This window comes from Eleutherodactylus coqui, chromosome 9 (assembly GCF_035609145.1).
Source record: "Eleutherodactylus coqui strain aEleCoq1 chromosome 9, aEleCoq1.hap1, whole genome shotgun sequence".
NCBI classification, from domain to species: domain Eukaryota; kingdom Metazoa; phylum Chordata; class Amphibia; order Anura; family Eleutherodactylidae; genus Eleutherodactylus; species Eleutherodactylus coqui.
In genome coordinates, this window is record NC_089845.1 from 14,359,014 (window position 1) to 14,373,966 (window position 14,953).

Below are 14,953 nucleotides of genomic sequence, written 5' to 3' on the forward strand. Positions count from 1 at the left end.
CAATGACACCTGCTCAGGAGCGGGAACACTCCCAGGAACTGTTCTCGGGCCCCTGCTTAGATTGGGCAGCAGCGGTTCCTCTCCCACCAGAGGAGTTTATCGTCACTGATGCCCAACCATTCGAAAGTTCCCGGGGTCCGGGGGAAGAGGCTGGGGACTTCCGCCAACTGTCTCAACAACTTTCTGTGGGTGAGGAGGACGATGACGATCAGACACAGTTGTCTTGCAGTGAGGTAGTAGTAAGGGCAGTAAGTCCGAGGGAGCAGCGCACAGAGGATTCGGAGGAAGAGCAGCAGGACGATGAGGTGACTGACCCCACCTGGTGTGCAACGCTTACTCAGGAGGACAGGTCTTCAGAGGGGGAGTCAAGGGCATCAGCAGGGCAGGTTGCAAGAGGCAGTGCGGTGGCCAGGGGTAGAGGCAGGGCCAGACCGAATAATCCACCAAGTGTTTCCCAAAGCGCCCCCTCACGCCATGCCACCCTGCAGAGGCCGAGGTGCTCTAAGGTCTGGCAGTTTTTCACAGAGACGCCTGACGACCGACGAACAGTGGTGTGCAACCTTTGTCGCGCAAAGCTCAGCCGGGAAGCCAACACCAACAGCCTCACCACCACCACCATGCGCAGACATATGATGGCCAAGCACCCCACAAGGTGGAACGAAGGCCGTTCAGCGCCTCCGGTTTGCACCCCTGCCTCTCCCCCTGTGCCCCAACCTGCCACTGAGATGCAACCCCCCTCTCAGGACACAGGCACTACCGTCTCCTGGCCTGCACCCACACCCTCACCTCCGCTGTCTTCGGCCCCATCCAGCAGTGTAGTTCAGCGCACCGTCCAGCCGTCGCTTGCGCAACTGTTGGAGCTCAAGCGCAAGTACGCCGCCACGCACCCGCACGCTCAAACGTTAACCGTCCGCATAGCAAAATTCATCAGCCTTGAGATGCTGCCGTATAGGGTTGTGGAAACGGAGTCCTTCAAAAGTATCATGGAGGCAGCGGCCCCGCGCTACTCAGTTCCCAGTCGCCACTACTTTTCCCGATGTGCCGTCCCAGCCCTGCACGACCACGTCTCCCGCAACATTGTACGCGCCCTCACCAACGCGGTTACTGCCACGGTCCACTTAACTACGGACACGTGGACAACTCAGCTTAGTAGCTGAAACTACTCAGCTTAGGCGATAAGAGGCACACGGCCCACGAACTGCTGCAGGGTCTGACACAGCAGACCGACCGCTGGCTTGCGCCGCTGAGCCTCCAACCAGGCATGGTCGTGTGTGACAACGGCCGTAACCTGGTGGCGGCTCTGCAGCTCGGCAGCCTCACGCACGTGCCATGCCTGGCCCACGTCTTTAATTTGGTGGTTCAGCGCTTTCTGAAAAGCTACCCACGCTTGTCAGACCTGCTCGTAAAGGCGCGCCGGCTCTGCGCACATTTTCGCAAGTCCCACACGGACGCTGCCACCCTGCGCACCCTGCAACATCACTTTAAGCTGCCAGTGCACCGACTGCTGTGCGACGTGCCCACACGGTGGAACTCTACGCTCCACATGTTGGCCAGGCTCTATGAACAGCGTAGAGCTATAGTCGAATACCAACTCCAACATGGGCGGCGCAGTGGGAGTCAGCCTCCTCAATTCCTTTCAGAAGAGTGGGCCTGGTTGGCAGACATCTGCCATGTCCTTGGTAATTTTGAGGAGTCTACCCAGGTGGTGAGCGGCGATGCTACAATCATTAGCGTCACCATTCCTCTGCTATGCATCTTGAGAAATTCCCTGCAAACCATAAAGGCAGCTGCTTTGCGCTCGGAAACGGGGGCGGGGGAAGACAGTATGCCGCTGGATAGTCAGGGCACCCTCCTGTCTATTTCTCAGCGCGTACAGGAGGAGGAGGAGGAGCATGAGGAGGATGAGGAGGAGGGGGAAGAGACAGCTTGGCCCGCTGCTGACGGTACACCGGCTGATTGCCTGTCATCCTTTCAGCGTGTATGGCCTGAGGAGGAGGAGGAGGAGGATCCTGAAAGTGATCTTCCTAGTGAAGACAGCCATGTGTTGCGTACGGGTACCCTGGCACACATGGCTGACTTCATGTTAGGATGCCTTTCTCGTGACCCTCGCGTTGCACGCATTCTGGCCACTACGGATTACTGGGTGTACACACTGCTCGACCCACGCTATAAGGAGAACCTTCCCAGTCTCATTCCCGAAGAGGAAAGGGGTTCGAGAGTGTTGCTATACCACAGGACCCTGGCGGACAAGCTGATGGTAAAATTCCCAGCCGACAGCGCTAGTGGCAGAAGGCGCAGTACCGAGGGCAAGGTAGCAGGGGATGTGCGTAGATCGAGCAGCATGTACATCCCAGGCAGTGCAACAGTCTTTAAGGGCCTGGCCAGCTTTATGGCTCCCCACCAAGACTGTGTCACCGCTCCCCAGTCACGGCTGAGTTGGCGGGAGCACTGTAAAAGGATGGTGAGGGAGTACGTAGCGGATCGCACGACCATCCTTGGTGACGCCTCTGCCCCCTACAACTACTGGGTGTCGAAGCTGGACACGTGGCCTGAACTAGCGCTGTATGCCCTGGAGGTGCTTGCTTGTCCTGCGGCTAGCGTCTTGTCGGAGAGGGTGTTTAGTGCGGCTGGGGGAATCATCACAGATAAGCGTAGCCGCTTGTCAACCGACAGTGCCGACAGGCTAACACTCATCAAGATGAACAAAGCCTGGATTTCCCCAGACTTCTGTTCTCCACCAGCGGACAGCAGCGATACGTAAGCAATACGTAGGCTGCACCCGCGGATGGAAGCTACGTTCTCTCTCACCATCCAAATGGGGACATTTCTGCTTCATCAATCTGTGTCTAATATTCCTCCTACTCCTCCTGCTCCTCCTCCTGAAACCTCACGTAATCACGCTGAACGGGCAATTTTTCTTAGGGCCACAAGGCTCACTCAAATAATTTTTCTGAACAATTTTTATAAGTTTCAATGCGCTTAAAAGCGTTGGAACTTTAACTTGAACCAATTTTTCGTTACACTGGGCTGCCTCCAGGCCTAGTTACCACTTAAGCCACATTAACCAAAGCGATTCACCTGCCATCTTGGTTGGGCATGGCCAATTTTTACTGAGGTACATTAGTACTGTTGGTACACCAAATTTTTGGGGCCCTCACCTACAGTGTAATCATAGCAATTTGTATGTTCTTCGCCTGCACTCATGGTACAGAAAGGTGTGTGGGGTTGGCGTACACTTTAGCTACATAAATGTAACTTGGGCCTTGGCTATACTAAGGCTACTGAAATGGAACGAAGACTGCGCTCCCGCTATACTGCTGCTTCGGAATTGTTACTGGGGCCTGTCTTGAGTGCTACTATTGCTGACATGGAACGAAGACTGCGCTCCCGCTATACTGCTGCTTCGGAATTGTTACTGGGGCCTGTCTTGAGTGCTACTATTGCTGACATGGAACGAAGACTGCGCTCCTCCTATAATGCTGCTAGTGATATGTTAGTGGGGCCTGTCCTAATGCTACGGCTGAAATGTTACGAATTCTGGGCTCTGCCTATACCGCTGCTAATGGTATGTCTCTGGGGTGTGGAAACAGAGGCTTCCCAAAGACATGATGGCGGCGAGGCCATTTCCCACCAACGCGGTTACTGTAAAGGTGCATATAACCACGGACACGTGGAGAGGACACGTAGTGCCTCAAAAACATCCCCCTCCTCCTCCAACAGGGAAAACATTATTGGCAAATGCCTTTGCATTGGTTCGTCTGGTGGCAGTCCAAGAATTTCACCTTTACCGACACAACAAGAGAGCCCCCACACCATCCCCCCGCCACGGCCCACTTAATCCTGGCCGCATTCCGAAAACCAACAAAATACAACCGTGCTACTAGGTCCGCAGTCACCACCACATTGCCACCAACGCGGTTACTGTAAAGGTGCATATAACCACGGACACGTGGAGAGGACACGTAGTGCCTCAAAAACATCCCCCTCCTCCTCCAACAGGGAAAACATTATTGGCAAATGCCTTTGCATTGGTTCGTCTGGTGGCAGTCCAAGAATTTCACCTTTACCGACACAACAAGAGAGCCCCCACACCATCCCCCCGCCATGGCCCACTTAATCCTGGCCGCATTCCGAAAACCAACAAAATACAACCGTGCTACTAGGTCCGCAGTCACCACCACATTACCACCAACGCGGTTACTGTAAAGGTGCATATAACCACGGACACGTGGAGAGGACACGTAGTGCCTCAAAAACATCCCCCTCCTCCTCCAACAGGGAAAACATTCTTGGCAAATGCCTTTGCATTGGTTCGTCTGGTGGCAGTCCAAGAATTTCACCTTTACCGACACAACAAGAGAGCCCCCACACCATCCCCCCGCCACGGCCCACTTAATCCTGGCCGCATTCCGAAAACCAACAAAATACAACCGTGCTACTAGGTCCGCAGTCACCACCACATTACCACCAACGCGGTTATTGTAAAGGTGCATATAACCACGGACACGTGGAGAGGACACGTAGTGCCTCAAAAACATCCCCCTCCTCCTCCAACAGGGAAAACATTCTTGGCAAATGCCTTTGCATTGGTTCGTCTGGTGGCAGTCCAAGAATTTCACCTTTACCGACACAACAAGAGAGCCCCCACACCATCCCCCCGCCACGGCCCACTTAATCCTGGCCGCATTCCGAAAACCAACAAAATACAACCGTGCTACTAGGTCCGCAGTCACCACCACATTACCACCAACGCGGTTACTGTTAAGGTGCATATTACCAGTCTGACTGGGGCATGCAGACACCTTGACAGAATGAATAGTGTGTGGCACATAGGTTCCCCATTGCTATGCCTACGTGTGCAGCTCCTGATGGCGGTGGCACAGGATTCTATTTCTTATTGCTTCTGTACAGCATTGTGGGCTATCGCGGCGCCCCTTTTAAAGAGGGTCGCTGCCTAGCCATGCCAACCCTCTGCAGTGTGTGCCTGCGGTTCCTCCTCATGGCAGACGCACTTCTAAATAGACATGAGTGTGGCGTGGCATGAGGGCAGCTGAAGGCTGCGCAGGGACACTTTGGTGTGCGCTGTGGGGGGGAGGGGGGGGCGGTTGGTCAGCATGTAACCCAGGAGAAGTGGCAGCGGAGTGTCATCCAGGCAGTGATTGTGCTTTGTTGTAGCTAGTGTGGTGCTTAGCAAAGGTATGCCATGCTAATGAGGGCTTTTCAGAAGTAAAAGTTGTTGGGAGGGGGGGGGGCCCACTCTTGCCGGTATTGTGGCTTAATAGTGGGACCTGTGAACTTGAGATGCAGCCCAACATGTAGCCCCTCGCCTGCCCTATCCGTTTCTGTGTCATTCCCATCACTTTCTTGAATTGCCCAGATTTTCACACATGAAAACCTTAGCGAGCATCGGCGAAATACAAAAATGCTCTGGTCGCCCATCGACTTCAATGGGGTTCGTTGTTCGAAACGAATCCTCGAGCATCGCGGGAAGTTCCTTCCGAATAACGAACACCCGAACACTTTGGTGTTCGCTCATCTCTATTCAGGACCCTCTTATATTTTTTTAATGAATTTGTCATCACCACATAATTAAGAGTTCCTTAAGGCCCATTTACACAGAGCAATGATCTTTCAAAGATCGCTCAAACAACAGTTTGAGTGACAGCTTTGAGCGATCACTTTGCATAAACTATTAAATAGCTACTAATTACTTAAAAGCAATTAAGTGTGCAAATGAAGCCTTTAGCTGAAAGCAGTTAATAGCCAGAGGGCTCTTATCTGCTTTCTTTTGCTCTCCAAAGGAAAAAAAATGCTATCAGCACTCCCCGGGGAGAACTGCTGATAAGGCTGAATGACGATTTTTAAGTTGGACTGAATTTAACGATCAGCTAGCAGTGCATGAAAAAAGCGCACGAAGGCCGCGCCTTTAGACGCAACGATTGTCGCTCAAACAATCGCTTTTTAGCAATTTTTGAGCGATCATCGCTCCGTGAAAATGGGCCTTTAGTCTCACTGCTCTTACAGTAAAGAACCCCTTTCTATGTCAGTGTAGAAACCTTCTTTCCTCTTCCTTTGTTACAGTCCTCGGTATAATAGATGATGGCAGAGATCTCTGTACTGACCCCTGATCTATCTATACATAGTTATTAAAGTGCCCCCTTGTTACAGTCCTGGGTATAATAGATGATGTGAGAAATCTCTGTACTGACCCCTGATATATCTATACATAGTTATTAGAGCGCCCCCTTGTTACAGTCCTGGGTATAATAGATGATGGAAGAGATTTCTGTATTGTCCCCTGATATATTTATACATAGTTATAAGAGCGCCCCCTTGTTACAGTCCTGGGTATAATAGATGATGGGAGAGATCTCTGTACCAACCCCTGATATATCTATACATAGTTATTAGAGGACGCCCTTGTTACAGTCCTGGGTATAATAGATGATGGGAGAGATCTCTGTACTGACCCCTGATATATCTATACATAGTTATTAGAGGACCCCCTTGTTACAGTTCTGGGTATAATAGATGATAAGAGAGATCTCTGTACTGACTCCTGATATATCTATACATAGTTATTAGAGCGCCCCTCAGCAGTCTTTTTTTCTATGCTAAGTAATCTAAACTACATCATTCTTAAATCTGTCCAATTTGTCAGGCATTAGTAAATCCTTTGGGAGCATGTTTCATAAAGCTCCACTCCATCAAAAACACGTTTTTCCTCATGTGTCCCCTCAACTGATTGCCAGTCACACTCTAGAGGTCTCCTCTGTGTACTGCAGCCATTTTCTTGACATGCAGCCCCTGTCTCATGGTTTTCTGGCACCATCTTGATGGTGAAAATTTTGCTTTCACTTTTAATCAATCCCATGATGCATCAAGACTCCATTAGCTAGGGACTATACCATTTCTGTCTGCTGGAGGAAGTTTATTTAACATAATCTTTTATATTCACCTAAATAAGCTACAAATCATGGGAGTACAATCAGGAGGATGAGCTGTAATCTCCTCTATTATTACTGTGTGACAAGAGCTGTGTGGCATAAACTGTGATTGGAGTTTATGTCCCCTCTAGGCAGTTTCTATGGTAGGTTCATTTTACAGCATCACACACGCTGAGAAACTGAGTAGAAATTTCATACATAAACCCAAGTAAAGATCTGAGCTGGTCAGAAGTGAGATCACATGACTGACAAGAAGGTTTCAGATAGAAAAAAATAACCAGCTAAGGAAACACTAGCAACTTCCCCACTGGGGAAGAGGCGTGGGGAAGGGAAAGCAACATAATTAATTGAAAATAAAATCACCAGAGTAGCCCTTTAGCTTTAACATTCAGAAAGAGATTAAGCAGTAAATAGAGAACTGGATCAAATGCTTCCAGAACTATGGGTCAAGACTTTAGTTTCCTCCTATCTAAAGAAAATGCAAAGAGGGCTACATTGAGGACTACATGGACATATATTATGCTTGCAGAATCAGTATCACATATGTATCATCTCAGCTGCATCCTTACATTTTCTACTTGCTTAGTGTTTTTTTCTACAGTCAATTAAATCATCTAAAACAGCAATTAAAATATAACCACTACAGCTGCTATAGCATTTATAGCAATCACTATAGTATTTATCTAAAGGTTTCAGAAAGGCGTGGCAAATAAAGGGACACAAATAAAACTTTACTCTTACCTGGTAGTGATGAATTCATACAATTCCAAAACTCAGTCTAAAAATAAGCCATACAAAAAGAACATTAACCATAAACATGATAAAAAAAAACTAATCTGCAAAGCCAGTACCAAGACTAAGGGCTCATTCCCATGGGCGTATGTGCAAAATGCTGCGTGGATCACATGGCATTTTATCACCGTGGGGGCCGGCTGTGAGGCAGCTATCGCCACGTATAGCAGTGCACTTCGGTGTGACAGGTTTCTTTTAATTCCTCGCTCTGACTCATAGGGGCATTGCATTTGCAACGCCGCCCATACACAATGTATTGCATATGGAACAGCATTGAATATACTACCCATGGAGAATAATAGGGCTGTATGCGCAGTGCAATAGAGCATGCTGCAATATTTTTCACATGCGTAGTTACATGCAATGTATCTACTGTAATCTGAATGAATCAATGAAAATCAAGGTACTTTCATGGACTCTATTCATTGCGTATTATGTGGGCGTACATCGCTCGCATAATACCTGCCGAAAACAGTTGTGGGCTTGAGTCCTGAGGGTGCTTTAGGACTGAGCAATTATACTTTTAAAAAAAATCGTATGCTTTTCACTCAATGTTCATTTTATGAAGGCAGAAAAATGATCGTTTACTTATCGTTCAGTTTACATAGCATTCCTTTAGACTTTCACATTCACTTTTAGGGCTTATTCACAGGAGTGTATGTCGGACGCCGTTTTCATGGCCGGCATGCGCTACCATCTGAGCGGTCTTCAACGAACTGAATACAGACTAAAGACTGAAACAGCAGCTTGCATGCAGTTATACAGGAAATGACAACAACACCAAGCATTGTGGGTGAGGTCTAGAGGGTTTAAATAGGAAGCTGATTACAACGCCCCACAGGCTGAACAGAGAAGCCAGCCACAGTAACCCTGTGAGTGCTGGAAGACACAGAAGCAGACTCAAGAGACAGGATGATGCCTTAGTCTGCTGGACCTAACAAACAGCCATTAAAACGTTAGGCAAATACACTGCTAAATCTTTCAATCTTTCATTCGTTTGAAATATTATTTTTGCGTGTAAAAGGGCCTTTAGTCATGCATGGGAATCTTTGGTACAAGCCTGCGCATATACGGCAAGCAGGTCTCCATCACTAATAAGATAACAACGTTATCCCCATCCTCAGAACTCATGCCGGTGACTGCAGGGCTGTGTACCGTGACCTCACTCCTGCCACAATACGGTATAGTGGGCAGTACCTATGTGATGTCTGTCTGACTCAGCACCCGCCTTTGACAGGTGTATCCATTATGGAGTTAAAATGGAAGAAAAAGAAATGAAAACATGCAATATGGACACAAATTTCTGGCAGCACTACATCTGAGAATTTGTGAATGCAGTAAGTCCAATTCGGAGTATTGCCAAGCACGGTGTTGTTATGAACACTTTGCATAGACTCAAATCACATTCAACATAAATATATTTATGCTAATTAGCTTGCTAGTGAAAAATACGCCTACATATGTGCAACCCTGGCTATGGATGGCAGTCCACACAGTCTCCATTGAGGACTTTTCCCTTCAAGCTCTAATAAGCTCAGGAAGGGAGGAAAAAATATTTTTTTCTGGAACGGATATAAAATTGGCATGTCATAGATATAAGCAATAAGGAGTGCCAGAAACTGATTATGTACCACCTGGAATCTATGAACAGGCTTGGCAGCTATTTATAATATGTTGATAACTTACCAGTGATGATGGACAATAATCTGGTGCCCTCTGCAATAAATGTTTCTGATGTGACTCACTTTTCGATGACAAAATCTGAAAAAAACAGAAGCATAGGAAAAAAGGATAGATGAGAGAAGGTAAAAGTCATAAACCAAACAACATGCTACATTTATTAAAGGCGTTGTCTCGCGGCAGGAAGTGGGGTTAAGCACTTCTGTATGGCCATATTAATGCACTTTGTAATGTACATCGTGCATTAAATATGAGCCATACAGAAGTTATTCACTTACCTGCTCCGTTGCTAGCATCCCCGTCTCCATGGCTCCGTCTAATTTCGCTGGCTTCTTGCTTTTTTTAGACGCGCTTGCGCAGTCCGTGCTTCTGCCTGGTGAATGGGACCGCTCGTGCCGGAGAGCTGGTCACCGCGTCGTCATCGTAGCTCCGCCCCGTCACGTGTGCCGATTCCAGCCAATCAGGAGGCTGGAATCAGCAATGGAACGCACAGAGCCCATGGTGCACCATGGGAGAAGACCCGCGGTGCACCATGGGAGAAAACCGCAGTGCATCCCTGGGAAAGGACCGTCGGCCATCTTAGGCAGAAGATTTTTAAAGCTTCACATTTCAGCACATCGGTGAGTAGCAAGCGGCTTAAAAACCACTTTAATTTGCTATTTTATGCCAGGGGGTGACAGGGGGAATGGGGTAAAGTAAAATTTTGATGTTTGCCGCGAAACAACCCCTTTAAATAAAACATGCACATTGTGAAACAAAAGTTGCTATCTTTGAAAAAATAGTTCTTTGGAGTCCTGTTGGGTATTTTCTTTAATATTTAAAAACAGCACCTCTGGACAGAACTTGGATGGACCTACCTCTGTCATTTATGCAAACTTGCTGTTTCAGCAGGTTTCCATTAGTTTCTAGCATTCACAAGGGAAAACAAGGAATTTGAGATATATAGATGTTTCTTTTTTTGCTGCTCATCCCTATTTAAGCACATGCTCCATGAACTATGATACCAGGGGTGCGTCATATAACAATGTATGCATGCCTTGAATAGCTGTTTGAGGGTAAACATTTTTGCGCTGGATGCAGCAAGATGTATATTTGGAAGCCGAGCTTTTGGATCTAAAATTTGCAGCTTACAATACTCAGTAACCTTGCAAACCTGGAGAGAAAAAAGTCTAGAGCTCACAGAGCAGACGCTTACTGAGGCCAGGGAAGGCGGATGGGTTGGGCAAGCACAGGACTCAAAAGTAAAAGCCCATTTAGACGGGTCGAGTATCGGGCAAGTATGTGCGGAGACGAGTGTCAGACAGTCGCCATCCTCACTGCGAGCCTTCATACTCTCTTCCTACGACCACCCCCAACACATTTATCCACATTAGCCCCTCTCTCCTATCCTCGCCCATGCACAGCTAACATGCAGTATTCACCTTCCTCAAATGCCACCATCCCCCCACACTGCCAAAAAGTATCACAGCCACCCTCACAAATCCCCCAAGCACCTGCTCACCCTCGCCACCTTACTACTTCTAGCCGCAGGGGACATATCCTCCAACCCGGCCCACCCCGTATTGCTCCCTACCGAAACTTCCCCCCTGTCATACCAAACCACCCCCCTAGCCCAACAATTACCACACGTACTCCCACCCTGCCTCGTTCAAATGTGGCCTATGGAGCTCCCGGTCCACTTGCAATAAATTCCTTATTCACAACCTCTTCATCCTAATGTCTCAACCTGCTCGCCCTCACGGAAACATAGTAACATAGTTCGTAAGGCTGAATGAAGACAATGTCCATCTAGTCCAGCCTGTCTAGCCTCCTGTTTTGTTGATCCAGAGGAGGGCAAAAACCCCCAAGATCAGAAGCCAATTAGCCCTTCTGGGGAAAAAATTCCTTCCCGACTCCCTAATGGCAATCAGACTGTTCCCTGGATCAACCCCTAATAGTTCCTATCTGCCTGTATACCTGGATCAATCAGACTGTCCCCTGGATCAACCCCTAATAGTTCCAACCTGCCTGTATACCCGGATTAACAAATAATCTTAGATTTATAGCCTATAATATCCTTCCTCTCCAGAAAGACATCAAGTCCCCTTTTAAACTCCTCTAAGGATTTTGCCATCACTACGTCCTCAGGCAGAGAGTTCCACAGTCTAGCTGCTCTAACAATAAAGAATCCCTTTCTATGTTGGTGATGAAACCTGCTTTCCTCTAAACATAGCGGATGCCCTCTTGTTACCGTTGTAGTCCTGGGTATAAACAGATCCTGGGAGAGATCCTTGTATTGTCCCCTCATGTACTTATACATGGTTATTTGGTTGCCTCTTAACCTTATTTTTTCTAGAGTAAATAGTCCCAATTTGGATAGCCTCTCTGGGTATTCCAGTCCAGTCATTCCATGTATTAGTTTAGTTGCCCTTCTTTGAACCCCCTCCAATACCGTAACATCTTTCCTGAGCACCGGTGACCAGAACTGTACGCAGTATTCCATGTGAGGCCTGACAAGTGCCTTATATAATGGAAGGATAATGTTCTCGTCCTTCGCCCCTATACCTCTTTTAATGCATCCCGAAACTTTATTTGCCTTTGCAGCAGCTGATTAGCATTGGTTACTCCAGTTTAGTCTATAGTCCACTAGTACCCCCAGGTCTTTTTCTATATCACTTTTCCCTAGCGGTACCCCATTAAGCGAATATTGGTAACATGCATGCTTGCTGCCCATGTGCATAACCTTACATTTATCAACACTGAACTTCATTTGCCATTTTTTTGCCCAAGCCCCCAGCTTATCTAGGTCCGTTTGTAGCTGCACATTGTCCTCCATTGCATTAATTATATTGTATAGTTTTGTGTCATCTGCAAATATTGAAATTTTGCTGTGCAGCCCCTCTATCAAGTCGTTGATAAATATATTGAACAAAATGGGGCCCAATACTGAACCTTGTGGCCCCCCACTAGTGACTGTGGCCCAATCGGAGTATGAGCCATTTATTACCACCCTCTGCTTTCTATCATTGAGCCAATTTTTAACCCAATTACACACGTTTTCGCCCAGTCCGAGCTGTCTCATTTTGTATATTAGCCTATTATGTGGCACGGTGTCAAACGCTTTAGAGAAGTCCAGATATACGAGATCAATAGACTCTCCCAGGTCCAGCTTAGAGCTTACTTCATCGTAGAAACTGATCAGATTTGTCTGACATGAGCGACCCTTCATGAATCCATGCTGGTGGGAAGTTATTCCCTTGTTGTCCTTGAGGTGCTCATCGATGGAGTCTCTCAGAATCCCCTCGAAAATTTTTCCCATTACTGAAGTGAGACTTACCGGCCTGTAGTTACCAGGCTCACTTTTGGTCCCCTTTTTATAAATTGGAACCACGTTAGCAATGCGCCAATCCAATGGTACAACACCGGTCTTGATAGTGTCTAGAAATATTAGGTATAGCGGCCTAGCTAACTCATCATTTCGTTCCCTTAGTATCTTTGGGTGTATTCCATCTGGGCCTTGTGATTTATCGATTCTAATCTTCTTTAACCTGTTCCGCACTTCCTCCTGCGTTAGGTATGACATACTTTGTGAGGGGTTCCTCTTATTCCCCTGTATCTCGTGTGGCATTTCCTTTTCATTTGTGAATACGCTTGAAAAGAAACTATTTAATAGATTTGCCTTCCCTCCATCATCTTCAATGATTTCCCCTGCATTATTTGTTAAAGGGCCAGTGCTCTCCCTGCAAATCCTTTTGCTGTTAATATAGTTGAAAAATAGTTTCGGGTTGTTTTTGCTCTCTTTGGCGATCAGTCTTTCCGCCTCCTCCTTGGCAATTTTGATCGTATCTTTGCATATTTAGTTTTTTCCCTGTACGATTTTAGCGCTTCTTCGCTGCCTTGCTGTTTTAGTAGTTTGAACGCTTTCTTTTTTTCATTTATTGCCCCCCTTACCGTCTTGTTGAGCCACATTGGTTTCCTTTTAGTTGAGATTCTTTTATTTTTTAAAGGGAATGAACTGCTCACATGAGGTGATTAGGATCCTTTTGAACTTTTCCCATTTGTCCTCTGTACTGGCATTATTGAGGATGTTGTCCCATTTAATGTTACCGACAGTAGTTCTAAGCTCATCAAATTTTGCTTTACTAAAGTTTAGTTTGTTTGTCGCTCCCTGATAAGGCTTCTTATTGAATGACAGCTGGAAGTTCATTATATTGTGGTCACTGTTCCCCAAGTGCCCCTCAACCTGTACCCCCTTTATTCGGTCTGGTTTGTTAGTTAGTACTAGGTCCAGAATGGCCCTCCCTCTTGTTGGTTCCTGCACCAGTTGGTTCAGATAATTATCTTTAATTACTCTCAAGAACTTATCACCCCTGTAAGATTTGCAGGTCTCATTTTCCCATATTATATCTGGATAATTATAATTACTTCATTGCGGTTTGACACCTCTTCTATCTGCCTTAATAGTAAATTTTCAGTGTCTTCTGTTGCTTTTGGTGGTCTATAGAAGACCCCTATCAGGATTTTGTTATTTTTTCTTCCCTGTATTTCTACCCACAGAGATTCCACCTGTTCTTCTCCTACCCCTATGTCCTCCCGTAGTCTCGGATTTAAGTTCGATTTGACGTACAGACATACCCCTCCCCCTTTCTGGTTCCTTCGGTCTCTTCTGAAGAGAATGTACCCCTGTAAATTCGCCGCCCAATCACACTTATCATCATGCCATGTTTCCGTTATTCCAACTATATCATAACTCTCATCAGTCATTCTTCGTTCAAGCTCACCCACTTTACCAATCAGACTTCGTGCATTTGTGGTCATACAATTCATATCGTTATTTTTGTTTTTTAGATTCGTTTTGTTGCTATTCGTACTAATGGCTGACCTCACATTTCTAACTGTACTAACCACCCCCCCTGCTCGACCCCCATTCCCATTTCTTTGACCCAGGTCACTATCTACACTGGCTACCCCACTATTTCTCATTTTGCCCTCCCCCCCCAGTCCCTAGTTTAAACATTCCTCCAGCCTTCTAGCCATCTTCTCCCCCAGCACAGCTGCACCCTCCCCATTAAGATGCAGCCCGTCCCTACGGTAGAGCCTGTAGCCGACAGCAAAGTCAGCCCAGTTCTCCAGGAACCCAAATCCCTCCTTCTTACACCAACTCCAGAGCCACTTGTTTACCTCCCTAAGATTCTGCTGCCTTTCTAGTGTGGCTTTAGGTGCAGGTAGTATTTCCGAGAAAACGACCCTGGAGGTCCGCGCCCTAAGCTTGGAACCTAGGTCCCTGAAATCATTTTTGAGGGCCCTCCATTGACCTCTAATTTGTTCATTGGTGCCAACGTGCACCATGACCACTGGATTCTCACCAGCCCCTCCCAGTAATCTGTCAATCCGCTCCGCGATCTGTCGAACTCGAGCGCCAGGAAGACAACACACCGTTCGACGATCCCGGTCTTTATGGCAGATTGCCCTATCTGTCCCCCATAAAATTGAGTCCCCCACCACTAGGACCTGTCTAGCCTCCCCTACACTCCCCATCCCCGTCTCACTGGAGC

At 47.2% G+C, this 14,953-nt stretch overlaps 1 protein-coding gene across 1 annotated transcript in view; it reads right to left on the reverse strand.

Moving 5' to 3' along the window:
- Window positions 1-14,953, reverse strand: part of RECK (reversion inducing cysteine rich protein with kazal motifs) — a 247,826-nt gene that overhangs the window by 143,829 nt on the left and 89,044 nt on the right. Inside the window, exons 3-4 of the mRNA XM_066579140.1 lie at window positions 9,426-9,500; window positions 7,689-7,725 (exon numbers count right to left, since the gene is read on the reverse strand). Of these exons, the coding sequence (XP_066435237.1) occupies window positions 7,689-7,725; window positions 9,426-9,500 (112 nt within the window). The remainder of the gene's footprint in view (window positions 1-7,688; window positions 7,726-9,425; window positions 9,501-14,953) is intronic.